This window comes from Dromaius novaehollandiae, chromosome 15 (assembly GCF_036370855.1).
Source record: "Dromaius novaehollandiae isolate bDroNov1 chromosome 15, bDroNov1.hap1, whole genome shotgun sequence".
NCBI lineage: Eukaryota > Metazoa > Chordata > Aves > Casuariiformes > Dromaiidae > Dromaius > Dromaius novaehollandiae.
Window position 1 is genome coordinate 14,497,535 of NC_088112.1, and position 20,007 is coordinate 14,517,541.

The window sequence follows — 20,007 nt, forward strand, 5'->3', positions numbered from 1 at the left end:
CCTGTCTGTGGCCATGGTGCAGGGGAGCAGGGTGCAGGGCCTGGGAGAGGGACGGGGCTCTGCGCCTGGCCCCGGAGCATGGCCCGGGGTGTGCAGCACCCAGGAGGGGCCGTGCCAAGGGCCGGTGAGGGAGCTCAGGGCCGTGCCCGGAGCAGGGGAGCACAGCAGGCATGAGCAGTGCCTGCACACTGGCACCAGGCTCTGTAGCTGTCACTGCCCTGCGCTGGTGCAATCCACCCAGGGAAGCCACCGAGGGCCACCTTGCTGCAACCGCACCGGGCCAGCACCAGGCGGGGAAAGGGAGCAAGCACAAGGCACCGTGTGCTGCTCACTCCGTTCACCTCTGCGTGACAGTAACACAAGACACAGCAAATCTTACACTTAACAAAAGGTTAAAAATTTAAATACTCTCAAACTTTAGTGCAAGGCAAGCAAATACCACAGGTCCAAGTAGGTGCTCAGCCCACCCATGGGGCCTGGCTCAGAACGAGCACGAGGCAGCGGCGCGCACGCACGCGCAAGCGCGCACGCACGTGCATGTGTACATACACACAGAACAGACCAGTTATTGCTAGGGACACAGCTGGGACCACGTGTGCACAGGACCAGACAAGCAGAACGGACAGACGGGAGATCAGGCCCAAGCGACGCTGCTCCCCAGAGACGTGGGGGGCTCCAGCGCAGGCTCAGGCCCCTCTCCCTTCTGCACCGCCCTACGGCACAAGAGCTGTGCCGCCGGCAGCCCCTGGGGCCACGTGCTGGAGGCAGCAGGTGGGCTGGTCCTGGCCTTGCTCACCCTTGGTTAGTGGCACACAGCATGGCCACAGAAGGGCACGTTTCCTTTACCACAGATTTGCCGCCCAAGAGTGGGGCCCCTTATGTGTCCAAGGTCTGACTGCATGCCCGCTGCATGGACATAACCCATGCCACCGCATGGCAGCCACCGAGAGACAGCACGCTGGGCCCAGGGCTTGCCTGCGCCCACCAGCTTCCCACAGCCAGCACAGATGGCTGGTCCAGAGCTGGTGGGGCTGTGCTGGGGACCTCCCGCACCACGCGGGGCATCAGATCAACCCTTCAGACCCAGTAGCAGTTACCTTCTGTGCAGGTGCTGTGGGAGCAGCTACATCCTGCTGTGCTGGGGGCAGCCTGCCAACGGTCTGAAGAGAGGGCTGGGATCAGCTCCCGGGAGCTGGCAGCATGTGCAAGACAAGGCAGGAGGAAGCAGGCTCCAGCAGACAGGGAAGCAGGGATGAAGCAGTGACGCTCTGCTGCCAGGATGCGATGATAGATGCTTTGGCACAGCAGTTTCCTGTGCCTCAAGGCTGAGCAATGGACTCCTCTGGAGCCAGGGACGCCTCAGCATGGCCAGAAAGGTCCAGGAAAGATGCTTTAGACACCTCAAGGCACAGAAGGCCTCTGCCCAGGACTCCCTGGTACAAAGCTGGGACTGTCACTCCCCCCATAGGAGGACATTTGTGCCTGTGACAGGGTGGGGGCAGTGCAGGCCCCCACCTATAGATTAAAAACCAACATGTGATATGTACAGACCAACGTATATAAATATACACCAAACCTGCAGTGCCGCTTCAGCACCGTGGAATGTGTCAACAGAGCTGCTCCAGCCTGGCCCCTGCCGACATCAGCGCCATCCCTCCCTCCCACCCTCAGCCCAGGAGGGGAGCAGCAGCCAGCGGGCAGCAGCACAATCCCAAGCGGCAGATTCAGGAGCATCCAGGTCTGTCTTAGGGATGACAGTTTCCCAATAGTTAGAGGCTCTTCGGCCTGAGGCAGACGGTATGTGCTGCTGCCAGCCCTGAAGCCATCCTCACAGTCTTCAAATACAGATGTGCAAAGCTGTAAACAAATCCACCGTGTGGAGCCGCTGCTACCTTGTCCTTCAGGCTGGCCTGTTGTTCTGCTGGGCACCCGGAGAGGCAAGAGGGTCCCAGGGGCTGGAGAACAAGCTGTGCTCTACAGCCGGGTGGGCTCTTCCTCGCTGTCACTGCAGTTTCCACAACAGTCCTGAAGTCAGAAGGGCAATGAGAGGGAAGAGGGAGAGAGGAGCACAGCAAGCAGAGGGTGAGCATGGTCACACAACCCAGCCTACAGCTGCCCTCTGGCAGGGAAGGACCAGGCTCCCCAGCCTGTGCGCAGCAGAGCTACACAGAGGGAACGGGCTAGAGGGGACCCCAGGTCCGCAGAGGAACAGTGCAGCTGCATCTTGGGAGTCAGCTCCTGGCAGACATACACATGAGCACACAGCTGACTAGCTCAGAAGCTGGGGGGAAGATGGGCTCCCCAGACTATAGCCATCCTGGCGCACAGCTCAGTGCCAGCAGATACAATCTGTCCCAGGCAGGGCTTGCCAGGCCAGAAAGGCAACTGAAGCCCCCTTGCTGGAGTCGAGGCACAGGGCACTGACAAACCCTTCAGTTTCTCAGCCCTTCTGTGTGTCCTGGACATCAACAGGGGAGGAAAGAGAACCCTGAGCTTCCTGAGGCCCCCTGGGAGCAGGGCTCCCAGCAGCGGCAGTGTGGGGGCAGCTTCGGCTCAGGCTGGAGGCAAGGCTCCCCCGCAGCGGGGAAGGCAGCGAGAGCAGGAAAGCAGGATTAGTGGCTCAGGGGGCAGTTAGAACACAAGCAGCATGTGCTCTGCTGGGGGAAGGGGTCAGGCACTGAAGGACAACTCCTCTCTCCCAGATCTTGCCATGTCCACGGGCCACCAGGTATTTCCCTGAGCAGAGCAGCCAGGAGGGAGACTGCTCACCTCTGGAAAGAGAAAACACGTGGCAAATCACAGCTCAACCCCTGCCACAGGCAGTCCATCTTTGGGCAGGTTCTGCCTGCCAAGGGAAGAGCAGACAGCAGGCTACCCCAGTCCAGAGCTGGCTCCGGCTAGGTCAGGACATAATTCTCCCACCACTGAAGCACAACTTGGAGCTAGGCGAGGGAGGAGTCAGGACTGGCTGGCTGAAAGTGGGTCCAGAGCAGGCCAGAGCCAACCATGCTCAAGTCCCACAGCTGCAAGCAGCTGTTGAAGGACAGCAGCCCAGACTTTGCCGGTCCTGGAAAGGCAAAGGCTATTCTGGCCCAGAGGAGACAGGCAGGCAAGAAAATCAACAGCAGTACTCAAGATGTTCTCATCCTCCTCATCCCTCAAAAGCACTGCTCCAAGAAGTACTCTGCTTTTTCCAGATCTGGCAGAACTGCTCTGGGGAGCCCACAAGCCCCATACCAAGAGCAAGGTCTTCCTCAGGGAAGGAAGCATTCATGTAGGAAGGGAGAGGACTTGCCATTTTAGTGCCTTCAACACCATCCCCCCACCGACTGCAGCATGTTTTAGCTGGGACACTTGGTCCTAGTCCCCTCACGTGCAGCAAGGGGAGTGCCAGCCAGGTGAGGGCTGGCTCCCTGTGGCAGGCCTATCTCACCGGCAGGACAGAGGAGCGGTGCAGAGAAGGCAGTGGAGCTCTCTGCAGCCTTGCACAGGTCTCCTGAGAGCCCCGGAGTCAGGCCACCTGGCACAGGGAGACGCTGTGCCTGCTGCTCCCTTGTGCCCACCTCCCTGCCAGATCTGCCTGGCACTGGTGGGCAGCAGGCTCAGTGCTGCTAGAGGACTTGCTGTGGAGGAAATGCTGAGCTAACACTCTTACCTGTCTGCTGAAGAAGCGCTGAAGTAAGCCCTTTTTGGGCTGTGGAGAAGGCTGCCCTTTCCAGTCCAGGTCTGGGGGCACTGTGCCATCTGTGCTAAAGACATTCAGCTCCTTAAAACACTCTGTCTCAATCATCTGGAAAAGGGGAAAGATGGCTGCAGCAGCTGCCAGACACCTGCATGCCAAGCCCAGCATGGAGAGCCTGGCAGAGCGCAAGAGCAGCAGGGACAGCACGGAACCTGCGCCCCGCAGGACACTGTGCTCAGCCAGCCGGGCGAGCACAAGCAGGAGTGAAGACCCGCCCTGCGAAAAGGGGCTCCCCATCACACCAGTCCCCACTTACCTCGTTCTGCCAAGGAATGGGCACGCTTCCCGTAGCAAACTTCTGGTAGAAGTCATTGTCTGTGGGCTCCAGCTCAACCCCCTTCACTGTGGAGAACTGCTCGATGTCCAGAACATCCTTGCAGTAGATGGCCTGGGGCTAAAGAGCACAAACACTGCCCTAATGCCAGGCTCCACAGTGATGCCACCCCACTCCAACAACTGTGGCTCCCGGCCAAGCCAGGGCCCCCTCTCCCTGCAGCCCAGGGCTTCCAGCCCCATTCTGCCAGCTAGAAGAACTGGCCAGATCCACTTGCAACCAGCATCCCTCCTGCCAGCAGCCAGAGCAGCAGCTCCAGAAACATCCCTGCACAGGAGGGCAGGGGGAGGACCCCCCCTCCTCAGGTGAGTCACCCCAGGACTTCTGCTTCCCTTGACAGCATCAAGGACTGAAGAGGTTGGGAGACGGACTGCTTTTCCTGGGCAGGCACTTACATCCGGCTTGAAGGGGGGTTCCAGCATGCCTGCTTCCAGCCTCCGGAAGTTAAGGTGCTTGAAGAGAGGGTGCTCCTTCACTTCCCTGGCCCCAGCTCCTCGGCACCCCAGGCGCTCCAGAGGGTCTTTGCACAGAAGCTGCAACACAAAGGGAATCAGCACTGCAGACAGGGTCATCTGCAGGAGAAGCAGCCCGGAGGTCAGCTGGGCTCCTGTGGTACATCTAAGGATAGCATGAGCTCACTAGCCAGCCAAGACCATGAGGAACTGGGGCATCCTGAACCTTCCTGTGCTGTCTTATCAGAGCCAGAGCAAGGGAACCTGGCTGCCACCAGCACCTCCACGGTGAACAGCCCCGACACTCGGCTACTATGTGCAAAAGGGTGGTGGGTGCAAAGGGACACGGATGCCCACTCGTACCATGGTACAGAGGGAGCGGGCGCAGGGCGAGAACTTCTCTGAGTACTCCTCCTGCACATCCTTCACCAACCGCTCCACCTCCTCCCGCTTGATCTTCTTCTTGCGCTGCTGGAACGGGGACTGCCCCTCGATCATCTCATACACCAGGCAGCCCAGAGCCCACCAGTCTGGGCTGAACGTGTAGCGTTCATTCTTCACCACCTCTGGAGCTGCACAGGAGCAGGGGAAAGGGATGTGTGAGGGCAGGGAGAGCATGTGTGCAGTCAGAGCACACTTTTTGACTAAACTGGGGCCACTTACCCATGTAGCCAACTGTCCCCACCCGGCCCTTGATTGTCTGGCCCTCTGGCACATGCACAGCTAGCCCCAGGTCTGAGATACGGATGTGACCTGCACAAAGGAAAGGGCAAGTTAACAGGACAGGGCCAAAGGACAGTACTTGAAGCTGCCAAGAACACAGGGCAACCCTGGTTCAAGCACAAGAAGGGAGAAAGACCCAGGTCTCTTCACCCTGCACTCACCGTGATCATCTAGCAATATGTTCTCTGGCTTCAGGTCCCTAAGGAGGAAGAGACTCGATTAGCAAGAAGCCTGTTGTCAAAGCAAGGACACAGGAAGCAGCAACATATCAAAGTCATAGATAAGCAGCAGAGGGATATAAGGCTCCTGCTCCAGGCACACAGATAACCTCCTCCCGGGGTTAGCCCTGCAAACTCCCCCCTCCCAGGCACAGAGGCAGGTCATGACAGTGACTTCAACCCTCCAGAAGGAAGCGGTGAGCACACTGCTGCTTCCTTCTTCGCTGGTGCAGAACTCAGCACAGAGCTGGCCCTGTAAGAGCGAAGAAGCAGGGACTTCTGCTTGCCCTGCCCATGCTCCAAGACCAACCCTGGGAAAGGCAGAAGGTAAGACTACAGGGGACTTTCTGGCTCTGTGTGCAGCCATGCTATCCCTAATGCTGTATCATACAACTCAACGAGTATAGTCAGCTTGTTCTTCCTTGTGCTCAGCTCCCAGCCTGAGTGTAGCACAGAAGCTTACTCTCCTTTGCTCTAGTGTCAATACTGTCTGTAGAGTTAAGCACCCAAGTATGCACCCTGAGGCATTCACAGCACGATCACATCTTGTTCTTGGTGCTCATTTACCAGTATAAGAAGCCAAGCTCTCCTGTCTCTCCCGTGAGATCAGCTTTTCATTCCTGATCCCCACTCATCCAGCTCTGTGCTGGTTTTAAGTCTGAGCTTATTTCCTTGAGCAGACAGACCCAGCTGGGCTGGTAAGAGCAGCAGAACCCCTCTTGCCTCTGCAGCTGGTACAAGGCCTCCCAGTGGGGGACAGGCAGCACGCACCTGTACACTATCCTCTCTTGGTGCAAGTCCTCGAGGCCGCAGCAGATTTCGGCAGCATAGAACGCTGCCCGGGGCTCCTCAAAGCCAGCCTCTCCCATGTGGTAGATATGGAACTTGAGGTCCCCTCCATTCATGAGGGTCAGCACTAGGCAGAGAGCATCTTTAGTTTCATATGCATAGGCTAAGCTCACCTGCAATTCAGGGCAGAAAGGCTGTTAGAAGACACAGCTGCAACAGGGAGGTGCCCACACTCTGATGGGCACCTTGTCACCCCAGAAGCCAGTCACAGCAGGATGGAGTTGCCTCAAACCCCCATCCCCTACCAGACGCAGAGGGGCTGAGGACAGGGTCTTTGCCAGCAGAGGAGGCAGAGGGGGAACTGTTCAAACCCAGGGAGGGTTTGAAACCCTTGAAGTGCCCAGCAGCCCCTGCACACCCCCAGCTTTCCGCAGATGGGGAGGATGCTGCTCTTCCGAGCCAAAGCTGCTCCCCTCTGGGGGCAAGCAGTACCCAACAGCAACCCCAGGGCAGCATCTGATGAATCCTCCACAATGGGAGGTGTCAGGCCGTCCATGCCTCAGTGCAGTCCTGCCTACAGGAACCCTGCGACCTGCCTCCTGGAGCATTTAGGTCACCTTGTGGAGGCAGCAGGAGGTCCTGCCAGATCCCAGCCTCATGGGAGGGAAGTGAAGTTCAGCAGCCACCAAGACCCTACCCCATGGGCAGGGCCTACTCCTGCCTCTCCACACAGGGTGAGGAGCACAGAGGTGCTGGGCTGGCTGATTGCAGGAGAAATCAACCACCGCAGCCCCGCGGTGCAAAGTGAGAGCAGCTCCTATGTACTTACTACAAACCTACTGTTCACTTTTTCCAGGATCTGCTTTTCATTCAGGGCCATGGCCTCTCCTTTCCGCTTTTTGATCCGTTTCTTCTCCAGCTTCTTGCAGGCATACATCTTCCCTGTGGCACGCACTTGGCAGGCACAAACCTGGAGGAGGGACAAGGCTCAACAACCTCCCACTGCTGCATCCAGGACGAGGGTCTATGTCCTGCTCTCAGAAAGAGGCATGGGAAGGCAAAGATGCCCTTGTCATAACTTCACTCTGAACAGATCCCTTAGGAGACACCCAGGAGGTGTCTGAGGCCTGGCGCCTGGGAAGACAGGAGGCCACTCCAGAAACAGAAGGAAGCCTGAGAGAGTGACAATTCTCTGGACTGCCGTTTTCCCTGCCAAGACACTGGGAATACACCTAGCCCTCCACCCAGGCAGCAGTGTGCACCACAAAGCACATGCTACCCACCTGTGCAACCACCTCCCGCATGTCCTGTGTCCAGCAAGAGGGGATCTCCAGCCCATCAGAGAGGAACTGACAGATAATGCAATGCCCAGAGGGCAGTGGGGCCCAGCACAGAGCCCAAGAGAATATCCCAGTGAAATCCCCCAGCCCAGCCAGCCACAGCACCTGCCTCCAGCCTGGGTCGGCAGGCCCGGGCCCCCATCTCCCAGTGGGCAAAGGTGGCTGCCAGGTGGCCTGAGTGCAGAGGAAATGATGGTCACTCACCTCTCCAAAGCCACCCTTGCCCAGCACACGGTACTGGCGGAAAGTGTTTTTGGTCACTGGCTGCCTGTGAGGCAAAGGAAACTGGAGTGAGTGAGATGGGAACAGGGAGGGAGACAGCAGGGGCTGAAGCCCAAGCCACCCCCATGCCCTGGCCTGAGGTACTGTGGCTCACCCCAGAACCCCTGCTCGAACAGACCTTGCTCCCCAGGCAAGCTGGCGTAGTTAGAAAAGGCTCCTTGTGCCAGGAAAGGGCCCTGAAGGAGAGCAAGAGCAGGCAAAGGCCAGACCTTCAGTTCCTGCCAGGACCCAGCACAGGAAGGAGCTGTAGGGATCCCTCAAGGCAGCCACTGTGCTGCAGGGTTCAGGTCTCTCAGGGATGCCAGGGAACATTACCGTTCCAGCCATTTCCACTGTAGGAAGCGGTTGAAGTACAAGCTGTCGAGGTAGTCAGCAAAGGGAGCCACACTCAGGTAATCGTGGATAAGCCTAGGAGAGAGCAGAGAGCCAGCAAGGCTGCTGAGAGCTGTTGCCAGCCACAGAACAGGCCAGCGGTCCAAGCAAAGAGAAGGTAAGCAGCCCCAACAGGAGCCTGATCACCTCGCCATCCCCTCACCCAGCCTGGTGCTGCGCTGAATCACCCACATACCCTGTGCAGCCCTGGCCCAGAAAGCCCATCCTCTGCGCTAGCACACAGAAGCCTGATGCAAAGAGATGTGTTGGAGGTACCGCTGTGACAAAAGCAGCACCCTGGGACTGGGCTGGCACTGCTAATTACGGCCTCTGCATCAGCCCTGACTGCAGGACAAAGGGGGACGATGGGGCTCTTTGCAATTGCCCCTCTGCTTGCATGGCAAATGCACACACAAGGCTGTAATCAGCTGCTTCAAGCCGCTAGCAACATTCAGCACAGGGCGCTGAGCTGTTCAGTTTCAGATGAATATCCGGCACAAAAGGCCACAGGGGATCCTGCTCGAGAGAGCTAACTGCCTTGGAGACTGGTGCCAGGGCTGCCCAGCGGAGTAAAGAGCCTTAGACATAGTGTCTAGACTGGAGACATGCATCAAGGAGAAGCGGATGGGTCCTTTCCCTTTCAGAGCTTGCCAAGAGAAGGCAGGGCCCAGCCTGGAGGCTCTGCATTCAGACAGTGACACTGGTTACCACACACAGAGTTAACGCTACCCAGAAGACTGCAGCAAACCCATTGCCACAGCCCTGCACCCGATTAGGCAATGTGCTCAAGCTCCTGTTCAGAAAGGGGTGGAGGCTGTAAGCCCGGTTTGCCTAACAGCTTCCTCTTCACACCCAGATCCAAGACCTCAGTCACTGTTTCTGCAACGAGTCCAAGGAATAGAGGTGACCTCAGATTCCTGCAGCAACAGCTGCCATAACCTAGCCCCAACGGCCACATCTGTGGACAGTGGGAGGGGACAGCTGGCACTGGGACTGCACCAATCAGCACTGCATTACGGGTGACTACGAGACCCAGACACAAGACCAGAAACAGCACGGCCAGATGCTGAGGCTTGCCAAAATGGGGTCTTCCCAAATGGCAACTCAGACACACGGCAGATTGTGAGGAGGGACAAAGGTTTCTGCTGCAACATGTGGCACCCAGAGCCTACAGGAGCTCCCTGTAGCTGGCCAAACTTGCATGGACTGCTGCAAACTGCTAGCCTGAAACTCCCCAGGCTCCAGCCTGAGCAGTCTCAGTCTTAGCACCAGCCCTCACTGCCCTCGAGGAAGGGACCATGATGGATGAGGTGAGTTAGCTGCAGGATCTATCACTGGACCATGGTGCGACCTGTGGGCAGGCCCCAGCCCTCCAACTTACTTAGTGGATTCTTTGAAGAGCTCCTTGGAAGGTTCTTGCTCCAGCCTCTCACAACAGGCACTCACCAACTGTGAGGAGACTTCAGGCACATGGTCCTCGCTCTGGGGACAAAGGGATGAAGTCAGACACAGGGAGCAGAGCCTGAGGGCCCAGCCTAGCAAGACAAACCCACGGGAACAGTACACAGGTGCCCATCTGATTTAGGGCCAGAAGGAAAAGCAGCATAGTCACTTGTGGGGCGACAGGAGGCGCTGTACTCCCCACGCTGCCCAGGACAGGCACTGCAGCAGGACACGGGTAATGACAATTGTTGGCTTTCCAACTGTTTTTCTACTGTTGCAAGCAGCAAACACAGCCCTCTCACTCACCTTTGGCTTCAAGTACTTTTCAATCAGGTGTTGCCCACATTCCTTCCGCTTCTCATCTGGAGCCACTTCGTACCCTGCCTGCACAGAGCAAACACCGTCAGGAGCAGGCCCAGCCAGTAACCAAGCCTTGCTACCAGGCAACAGCTGCACAGCAGCAACACCCTGCCCAAAGTACCAGGATCCTATGCTTTCCTGGAGAACCAGATCTCTAGCAAACACCTCCCTAAGCAAAGGCCCAGCCCTGGAGAAACTGCAGCTCACAGGTTCTTCCTTCGGGAAAACCTTACAGGCCCAAAAGTACCTGGCAACAGCTCCAATGCCCAGGGCCAGCTGGTCTGTGCCCAGAACACCAAGATCATCCCTACCTCCCCCCAGAGAAGAACGATGGGCTTTGCTCTTACCACGGCATCCAGGAACTTGACGCAGCGTGACAGCTCAGGTCGTGTCTCGCAGAACTGCCGAAACAGCATGCGCCCGATGGGCTGCTTCTCACACAGGCTGTGGTAGTCCCGCTCTGCAAATGTGGAGGAGAAGATCACGCACTGCCAACCCCAAAGGAGCAGCCACAGCCCACCGCCCTGGCCACAGGCAGCCATGGAGAGGGTCCTGACTAATCAGCTGGCTGCTCACACAAGCCCTGCCAGCCTGAGACTCCCAGGACAGCGAAATACACCCAACAGGGACAAGAGGCTGGCACGACTGAGCTTTTATATCACCCTACAGAAGAGTTTTCTTCCTTGAAAGAAGTTTTAACAGCTTTTCTGTACAGTTTGCCCCTTCTTGTTTCTAGGAAGGTATCTTCGTATCTCCTGCCCAGCTGGAAGCTCTCTTCTCAATCCTCTACTCACAGAGATGAACTGACTGTTCCAGACACACAACTTTCTTTGGGACAAGAGAAACACATCAAGCTTGTTCCTAGGCAGATCTCCTGGGCAGGAGTTGCTTTGCTGGCTCTTACAAAGACCTCAAATTTACCACAGTCCTTCTGGAAACAGTAATACCGAAATAGAGAGCATTATTTCCATAGTATTTCCTGTTAATGTTGAATACAGCAATTAGACCACCTCTGCTTCACTGGACAGCCGCCTGTTTGGACGTTGGTTCCTACTGCCCTCTGGGGCTGTTTCCTCTCGTGATTCCCCATGCCCTTCTCCCCAAGGTCCTCTGCATTCTGGCATGCCAGGCCCAAACACCTTTGACTATCTAGAGCACTTCCAGCTCAATGAAAGATTAGTGATCTATCCTCATTTCTCCAGCCACCTTTAAAATGTTTTTTTTTTTCTCCTGAATATTAGTAGGGCTTTTTCCCCTTCCAGGTCACCAGTAAACTATCAGCTAGCCTTGGGCCAGAGCAGATTTCTATTACAGTCATTGCCATGGACAGTTACAGGCTGCCTGGAATATGGATGTGCAGCCAGTCTCTGGCTCTTGGGGACTCTTCAATGCTCCCCGTAAGTGTGACACAACAGGACACTTGCTCTGCTACCCAAACCAAACACCAGAGAGGTCTGTCTCATCTGTCTGTAAAGATCCCAGTGCTGGGGGTTTTTATCCTCTTCCTCTCCCTCTCCTGCCAAATTATTTCAGAGCTCCCTATGCTGTTAGAAAGCTCTTCTTGAAATCTGACCTCTGTCTTCCCTGCTGCAGCATCCATCCAGTGCCTGGTACCCTGATCAGCACCCTCCGTGCTTCACCCTGCCCTGCGGCTTGCCCTGGGCCCTTCGCGCTCTCCGGTGCTGGGTACTGCAGGCCTTCCCCGCCCTGCACAGCAGTTTCTCCCGAGGAAGCTGTGGCTTCCTGATGGGTGTACAAGAGCGCCGAGACAGCTTGGCCTGCAGTGGGGGAGGGGGCCATTGCATCGGCTCGGCCCGTGCCTGGCTGTTTCCTTGTCTGCAGGGAAAGGAGTTCCCTTTAGCTGGGGAAGACACGGGTTTGCAGCCAGCAAGATCTGAAGTTTTCAGGTGCCCTTGCAGCTGCCCAGGCACACATGGGGTTGCTTTCTGCGGGCAGGGCATGCAAAGCAGGCAGCCAGCTCCACCATGCTGCGATCCTGCCAAACCTCTGGAATAGGAAGCAAATGTCTTTCTAGCAGGCTGCGAGAGGAAAACAAAGACAGCGAAGGGTGACCAACGCACGAGGAATGGGGCCGTCTCTCCCATGGGGGAACCGAGAAAGACAGCCGCCACGGGGCAGAAGCAAGTCTCTCGTGCCTCCTCGAGGGGAAGTGGGGGCATGGGCTGTGACAGCCAGAGGTGGGGAGGGACTTGCCTCCCAAAGCAACACAACAGCACTGTCCTGGACACTGGGACAACAGAGACAGACGGAGCACCAGCACTCACCACTGGCAAACGGGCAGCATAACAAAGATGAACTTCAGTGCTGGAAAACATATCAAGACACCCACAGGAAGGGCAGCTGCACTCAGAAGAGAGGCCTCAGCTGAAGGAAAGCTCTGCTGAGGGCACACAACAGTCAGAAAAGGAGAAAGAGGTTGGGATGGCCAAGATGTGAAGCACAAGGAGAGCCCACACCAGAAATGCATTCAGGGGTCAGGAGTTGCTCCAGAGATGCAGTTTTCAGCAAAACCAGGGCTAGAGCATCTGATTTGCTACACTCAACTTTGAAGCCCATCCGAGGGAGATAGTGAATGGCATACGGGCAGCAGACCTGGGCTACTGCAGACTTGGAGGTACAGTGTGGATGATGGAGGTGGAGTTAGACCAACTGCTACAGTCCAATGTGCCCTGAAATGGAGCCAGACCCTTCTTGGGGCTACCAGGTTCTGAAACACTTGGACAGAGTAGAATTGGGTCTGTAGCTGCAGAAACCTCCCAGACTCAGCCAGCTCAGTGACACCTGCTCTGAAGCAAGGCTAACCAGTGTGTCACCACCCCAGCTGGCAGCTGAATCCAGATTGACAACTTAAAGAAGCTCTCCCTTTCCCCAAAAGATGTCACAGGTTTATTGCACAGCTTTCCCGCTCCCCAGTGCTCCCTGTTCAAGAACCAAAGCCATGTCCCAACACAATTTCACATGATATCAGGACCAAGCCTGCTGCACAAACAACATTAAAACCATGAACAGTACAAAGTGCAATACTAAAATGACAGACCAAGCCCTGCCCGACTGCACAATTCTCATCCATGCTATAGAGCAAGAACACAGTTTTGCCTGGAGTAAAGCTGCTACATTAGTGTCAGAAGCTCAGGTCTACAGTTCAGGACCGAGTCCTAGCCAGAGAGTCCAGAGGACATTAGCAGAACCTGTATTGTTAATGCAAAGGCACCCCTGAGCTATGCTCCAAAGCTCCACAACGCTGAGCAGGTCTGTTTCCACAGAGAAAGGTGCTAATCTTTAGTGAAACCCATCGCAGTCTAGAAGGCTTGTGACTACATCAACAGGTATTGACCAGCAAGCGCCATGCAGCTGTGATTTACCTACCCATCCTTTCTTCCCTGCACCCCTGACTCTGAGCGAGCCTGGCTGGGCTTTGGCCAACGTGTGCCCCATTACACATCCCTGACCTCTGCATGACTCAGTCGCATTTAAGCGCATCCAGCTTTGGCAGCACCAGGCATGAACAGCCCCATCAGCTGCACGCGCTCACCGAAACGCACCACTCCAGAGCAGAGCCAGGGCATCGCTCAGCTCCCACCAAAAGCCATGTCTCACCAAGGGTTTGTCGAAGATCCTCACAGAGGCTGATATGGGGGAACTGCAGCATCTGACGCCATTTCTTACTCTTGCCCTTCCGGTTTCCACCACCACCTGCAAGAGATACAAAATTGGCATTATGAGTTATGAATGAAGGAGATCCAATTACAGCCCAATCTCACAGCACTAGGAGCCAACAGAGGTGACACCCTTCTGGCCATTTACACAAGCAAGTCCAGGCAAAAGTCCATGCAGGAAAACAAGACAGAGGCTGTATTGCTGCTTCTGGCTGACAGAACAAACATGCCAGAGTCTCAGCCTGACTACTGCAGGAAATAGAAGGACTAACCAATCTGGCTATTCAAAGGCAGCACGAAGTCACAATCAGTAACACTGACACCCTTCATCTGTCCATTTCAGTTACTTATATTTAAGATGGGAAAATCAAGGCATAGAGACAGGAGTGCCCAAAGCCACAGGTTATTCTACATCTGCACAAGAGTTCTTGGCTCCCAGGCCTGTCCTCGGGACCTCCGCATAAGTAATCACCTTTCGAAACCAAGCCTTGCTCGGTGTGAAGCTCTTCACTGTGAGTTTCCTGCTGTAGTTAAGATGTTCATGCCACCTACTCATTCCAGACTGATTGCTTACTTTAGGGAGGGGCTCTTAGAGAAAGGACATGAAGCTGGGAGACAGGAATTCCTGCCCTTATCCCTGCTCCACAGACAACTCACTGCATTGCCTGGGGCTCATCACTTCGGTTTCCCACCTGTGAAGTGGGGACACTCCCACCTCTCTCCAGAGATAAGCTAGCCTCAGAAAAGCAAGATCCAAGAGCCAGATATCATTCCAGCTTCAGTTGTTGCAGTAAATGCCCACTGCCGTAGGACAGGGTGGGAAAGCTTCTAGATAGACCGAAAAATTTACATTACAGCAAGCACTAAGTACTGAAATACTTGTATGCCTGATTGCTCAGATCAGCAAACCTCCAGGGATTTTCTTCCCTCCCGCTCAGTCCCAACAAACACACAATCCCCTTTGGAAGTGTATTAAACCACTGTGCTGAGCTGGGCCAAAGGCATGGCTTTCTGAAATCAGGGAGTGCTGAATGTCATTTATCAGCTCTTGGGAAACACTTTCAGAACACATTCCTCCACTGCATATGCAAGGCTGCCCCTAGCCGAGACAGTCCCTGCAGCCACTCTCCTGCCATCCTGCACCCACCATCATACAAAGCCTTGGACAGGCCCATGGGACAGGGCCATCACAACCAGCCTTCTGCAGCGCAGGCCTCACATCTGACCTCCTGGCACACTCTGGGTAGCACTATTACATCTGCCCCACACCAGCAGCTGGGCTGCACAATTGTACAAACTCAGGAAGGAAGTGACTCAAGGGTAAGCAGGGGTGGAAGAAACCAGCAGCACAGACACCTTCTTGTCAGCCACAGCTTGCAGCAACAAAACGGACAGGGACAACTAGTAAGGGAAGGCACAGGAGAATAAGCCATCCCCATCCCCATGAGCATTTAAGGAAAGGCAGTTAGGCTCTACAGCACGCTGAGGATGAGGATCTGCACCTTGCAGTTCCTTGACTTGTTTGCTGTGCGAGGAGGCTCCAGTGCTCTTCAGCAAGGTTCTCCCCCACCCTCCAGGCGCTGCAGCAAACAGCCGAGCAGGGAACTTGCATCCTGTGCAGGTGCTGCCTGCACACCTCCTGCCTGCACACCTCCCTCCCCCCTTGGGGGACAGGGCAGACCCCACCCAGGGCAGTCTCCATCCAAAGCTCCCCACAGAGAGTTTCAGGGCTTGGTGGTATCTCCAAGCTGGTGTATTGTCCCTCCACCAGAGGCTAACAGGGCAAGGGGGACAACAGGGACAGGACAACAGATCTTTCACCTTCCTCAGCCCAGACCCTCCTAAGCTCCTGGAACAGTTTAAAGGAAACGCAGAGTCTGGTCATCTTACAGCAGCAGCTAAAGATTGCTCTTAGCAGCCTCCTCAGCAGGTCCAGGGCAACCTCAGCCCTGCACTCCCACACCAGACCAGGAGGCTTCCAAAAAGCTGGAGCAAAGCATGTGCTGCTTCCAGACCTGGCCAGCAAAGCAGCCCTGTCCTGTTACACAGGATGCTGCAGCTCACCTCAGAGGCCACCACAGCCACGCAGCTGTAGGTGGGAGAGCTGCGCTGCCTGCCGCTCTTACAGGCCACGAACTGCCTGGTACACAGGGGTACAGCTGGATCTCCCACCCGAGGCACTGGCACGCGCTGCCTGCTCTGCCCCGGCACACCTATCGCATACATCCAACGCGTGCATGGGAGTGGAGCACACCTGGCTGCAGCCAAAGTGACCATTACCCACAGGGGCAGAGAGGCACTGGAGGAACACAGAGATAACGCAGCAGTTGTCCAACTCCTCTCTCTGCACCACTAACCAAACTCCACTCTGTTGAAGGCACCAGACGACAGAGGCCAGGGTCCTGGTCACTGGTTTACTCTGCGTGAAGCAGCGCCTCATGTCTAGAAGTCACAACTGCCGCTGTTTGGTTCTCTCTAAATTTGCTTTCATCTAAACCATAATGGCGAGGATTAGATTCCCCACTTACAGACACACTGCTTCTGTGGTCACCACGCCTGAAGTATCTACACTAAGCCTGATTTTCAAGCAGCTCAAAAATGTTTCTGTCTGTGCAGATTTAATTTCACTCCTCTTTGCTCCCACAAATCTAATGTCTAAAGCCCTCTAACTAGATTTTAGCAGGCCCTTGGGCTCAGAAAAGCTGCACAAAGTGGGCCAGAAAGTTCTCCTCAGCGCCAGGAGAGACCGTACTTCCCCCTCACTTAATGTGACCTAACGAACTCCCCGACGCCTGGCTGCAGTAGATCTTCTCTCCAGGCGAGCAGGCTCCTCCTGGGCGGTAAGACAGAGACTTCCCAGCGCTCTCGGGGAGCTGTCCCGCGGCTCCCCGCACAGCTCCGCTGTCACCCACGTACCGCCCAGAACCTACGGGTGCCTCCCGCTTTAGCACCGGCCTCTGCGGGGCCGGAGCAGCCAGGGCGCAGCTCTTCAGCCCGAAAGCAACTTCTCCGCCCGGGACACCGCGAGCTGCTCCTTCCCTCCGCGGCCGGAGGCGCCTCCCGGCCGCGCTGCCCGGCGGCCGCTCGCGATCCCTCTCGCCTCGGCCGCGGCCAGGACACACGGCCGGCGGTGCGGAGCAACGCGGGCTTCCCGCGGCGGAGCGCCGGCCCCCGGGGCTGCCGCGGCCAGACCTGCGCGCCGCCGCCCCCGTGCCCGCAGCACCGGGCTGACCGGGCCGCGGCCCTCCCGGCCGGCACCGGGCGCAGGCAGTACCGCGGCCGCCAGCCCGCCCGAGCCCGCCCGCCCGGCTCCCCGGCGGCGGCCTGGCGCCCGGCGCCCCCCGGGCCGCGGCGGGACTTGCCCTGCGGCGGGGCCGGGCCCGCCGCCTCCCCGCGGGCCCCGGCTCGCCGAGGGCGGCCCGGCGGCGGGCCCGGCGCCGCCGCTCACCTTCGCGGGCCTTCAGGAGGACGGTGTTGGCGACGATGTTCTCCAGCTCCATGGGCCCGGGCGGCGCCGCCGCCGCCGCCGCCTGCCGCCCGGCTCCGCGCCGCTCCCCGCCGCTCCGCTCGCGCCCCGCCGCCTCCCCCCCCGCCGCCGCCGCCGCCGCCGCCGCCGCCGCCGCCGCCGCCGCGCCCCGCCCCCGCCCCCCGCGCCCGCCAATGGCGGCCCACGCTCCTCCCGCGCCGCGCTCGCATTGGCCCAGCCCCCCAGGAAGCCTCGCCCCCTCCGCTTGCGCCACTGCCCTCCCGTCGGCCCGCGGCGGGCGGAGGCGTGGGAGGGCGGGGGCAGAGAGGGAGAGCGGCGCGCGTCACTGGGCGGCCATTGGCGAGGCGCTGCCCGGGGAGGGGGAGGCGCATGCTGATTGGAGGGGAAAGTGTCAGTCAGCGTAGCCGCAGCTCCGGAAAACGATTGGGCAACTCCCAACGGCGCCCACCGCAAATACGGCCCGCCTGCTTCCGCATCTGATTGGGCGGCGAGCTGCCACTCCGCGCAGGACGGCGTCGTGATAGGAGCGTTTCGTAGGGGCGTGGCCGAGCGGCCCTATATAATGGGGTTCCGGGGATAAGGGCGCCTGTGTGCTGGCGGCGGGCGGCTAAGGCGGGTGGGTGTGGATGGTGTTTGCGTGTGGATGGTGTTTGCGTGTTGCTCCCGTGTCTCCCTGCTTGTCGCCTGCCGCTCTGCAGAGGGAGGTTCGGGGTTTCCTGTGGTCCCGGCGTCACCTCCGCAGCCCCCCTGGGGGCTGTGGGTGTTGCGCTGCCAGCCTTCCTCCCCCTGGGGCTAGTTTGAGGGATTGGTTCTGCATCGTTTTGGTGTTTGAGCTCCGTCAGGGCTCTTGAGTGAGTGCTGCTGATCCTGGAGGTCTGTTCCTTATGCTGATTTGCGCTAAAAGCCTTTTTTCATCGTTACTCTGATTAGAAGCAGCTCCATCCCATTGGGAGGGAAGCTGCAGTGCAGGAGCCTCCTCACATCTACTTTACTCGCAGCACTGTGAATACGTCATTTAACTTTTCTGCAGAGCTTTGTCTTCCTTGAGCCCTCCTACTCTGCCGTGATGGTGTGTCAGCCCTGCAGATTATCTAGCTGGCTCCCTGCTTCCAGTATACTTGCAAGTGTGCCCATTTACGCTCTCATGCCTTCAGTGACTTGTGCCTGCCCTGCAGTGGTCCCACATCTGCCCCATGCCCTGATTTCCTGGTGCAGCCATGACCTCCACCTCCAAATGAAGCTGAGGTCTTGCTCCCACTGGTATATGTGCACCTGCAGCCCTTCTGCCAGCAGTGGTGCTGCCTCAGCTCCCCCTGCCCAGGCGTGAAGTTTAGGCAGTGTCCATGGGCTGACTGTGTCTCCTGCTGGCGGGGGCACCAAGCAGGACATGGTGGTCCTGAGGTCTATCCATCAGCTGGGTGTCTCAGGGAAAATCTGCTGGTGGGGGCCACCGCAGGCTGCCTCTGCACTGAGCATCGCTTAGCCATGGCCTTGCTAGCAAGCTGGAAGGGAAAGGTTCATGTTCTTAGGTCTGTTAGGCTTGTAATAACATAAATTATTACAAGCATCCATGTCTGTGCAGTCTGCAACAACTGTGGTCTGCTGTGTGCTCTTGCATCTGCTGGAGATCAGACTTTGCATCTTGGGTTGCTTATCAACGCAGATAATGAGGAACAGGATATTTTGCCCTGCTGTGTTTTTGAGATGATCTCCCATGTCAGTCTGTCATTGAGAGATCAGATCACACTGGGTGCTTTTTTCTTTTTTTAGAGTTGTTTTCCTTTTAAAGGTGGCACATAGTTATTCTGAGCTTCAAATACAGTGACGTTATTGCATTTTCATGTATTTGCATGTTTATCCTTTTGGTTGCCACTTCCAGTTTCCTCCTAAATGGCATTTTACAGCACCATTCTCACAATGGGTGAAGGGTAGTCATAGTCAAAGCAGACACGCACGTCCAGGGGTGTCCTGGTACCCCTCGACAGGCCCATTACCACCCCAGATGGTGGAAATAGGACTCTGCTTTATAATTCTGCAGAGGAGACACAGCCGGAGAGGGAGGGGACTACAAACCTACTAGAGAACAAGCTAAGAATTCAAAACAGTCTTGACAAATTGGAGAAGCAGCCTGGGAATACAGGGTGCAGTTCAATATGCACCAGCGCAAGGTACTGCATTTAGGCAGGATTAATCAGTGCTTCATGGGAAGTTATTTTCTGGGTAGTACTTGCGTCACTGCATCTCACAAGCTGAGCAGGAGTAAGGGTCGCATGGCAAAGGATAAAACAGACTTTGTACAAAAGTGTAGAAAGGACCTCTGCTGAGAGAGAGAAAAACCCGCTTGACCTGCTTGCTGCAGGCAGGACATGATACTGGGTTAAGATGCAGCGGGAGATGCTCGGTAGGAAAGCTTTCCCTGCTGTCAGGTGGTCAGAGTGGAGAAGCAATGGGAGAGACCGCACGGAGAGCTGCAGCGCCCGGATAGCACCTGGGGCAAAGGAGGGGTCCAGGCACTCTCAGATCCCTTGCAGCCCTTCTCTCCAGGATTTTACGATTCAGATATCAGCCTGAAGCACAGGACAGCAGCTCAGACCCAAACTGGGACCAGTCTGGCTCTGTGGGGTCTCCTGGCCCAAGCGAGGGTCCTGGTGCTCCTGACTCTGGCTGTGCCCCCCTGCTCCTCCTGCCTGACAGCATCCCGGTGCCACGAGCTCGTGCCATTCCCCTGCCAGGAGGAGGGCTGGGACCTCCTGGCCCCTCTGTCACCCCTGCGGCATTGGGCAATGTT

General features: G+C 57.0%; 1 protein-coding gene across 3 annotated transcripts; it reads right to left on the minus strand.

The window, feature by feature from the left end:
• Positions 1–392: 392 nt before the first annotated feature.
• On the minus strand, positions 393–17,362 carry GRK6 (G protein-coupled receptor kinase 6). 3 transcript variants are annotated; one of them, XM_064520998.1, is made up of 16 exons: positions 17,181–17,362; positions 13,674–13,769; positions 10,403–10,515; positions 10,002–10,079; positions 9,634–9,734; positions 8,196–8,288; positions 7,803–7,866; positions 7,099–7,228; positions 6,241–6,385; positions 5,413–5,450; positions 5,192–5,281; positions 4,892–5,100; positions 4,472–4,609; positions 3,999–4,136; positions 3,656–3,790; positions 393–2,025 (listed from the first exon to the last, which is right to left on the minus strand). In XM_064520998.1, the coding sequence occupies exons 1-16, from the start codon at positions 17,230–17,232 to the stop codon at positions 1,975–1,977; spliced, it is 1,671 nt and encodes a 556-aa protein (XP_064377068.1). In that variant the 5' UTR covers positions 17,233–17,362; the 3' UTR covers positions 393–1,974. The 3 variants fall into 3 exon arrangements, with proteins under 3 accessions (XP_064377068.1, XP_064377067.1, XP_064377066.1); XM_064520997.1 differs by having other exon boundaries at positions 393–2,771; positions 6,241–6,431; positions 7,088–7,228; XM_064520996.1 differs by having other exon boundaries at positions 6,241–6,431; positions 7,088–7,228; positions 17,181–17,361.
• Between the last annotated feature and the right edge of the window lie 2,645 nt (positions 17,363–20,007).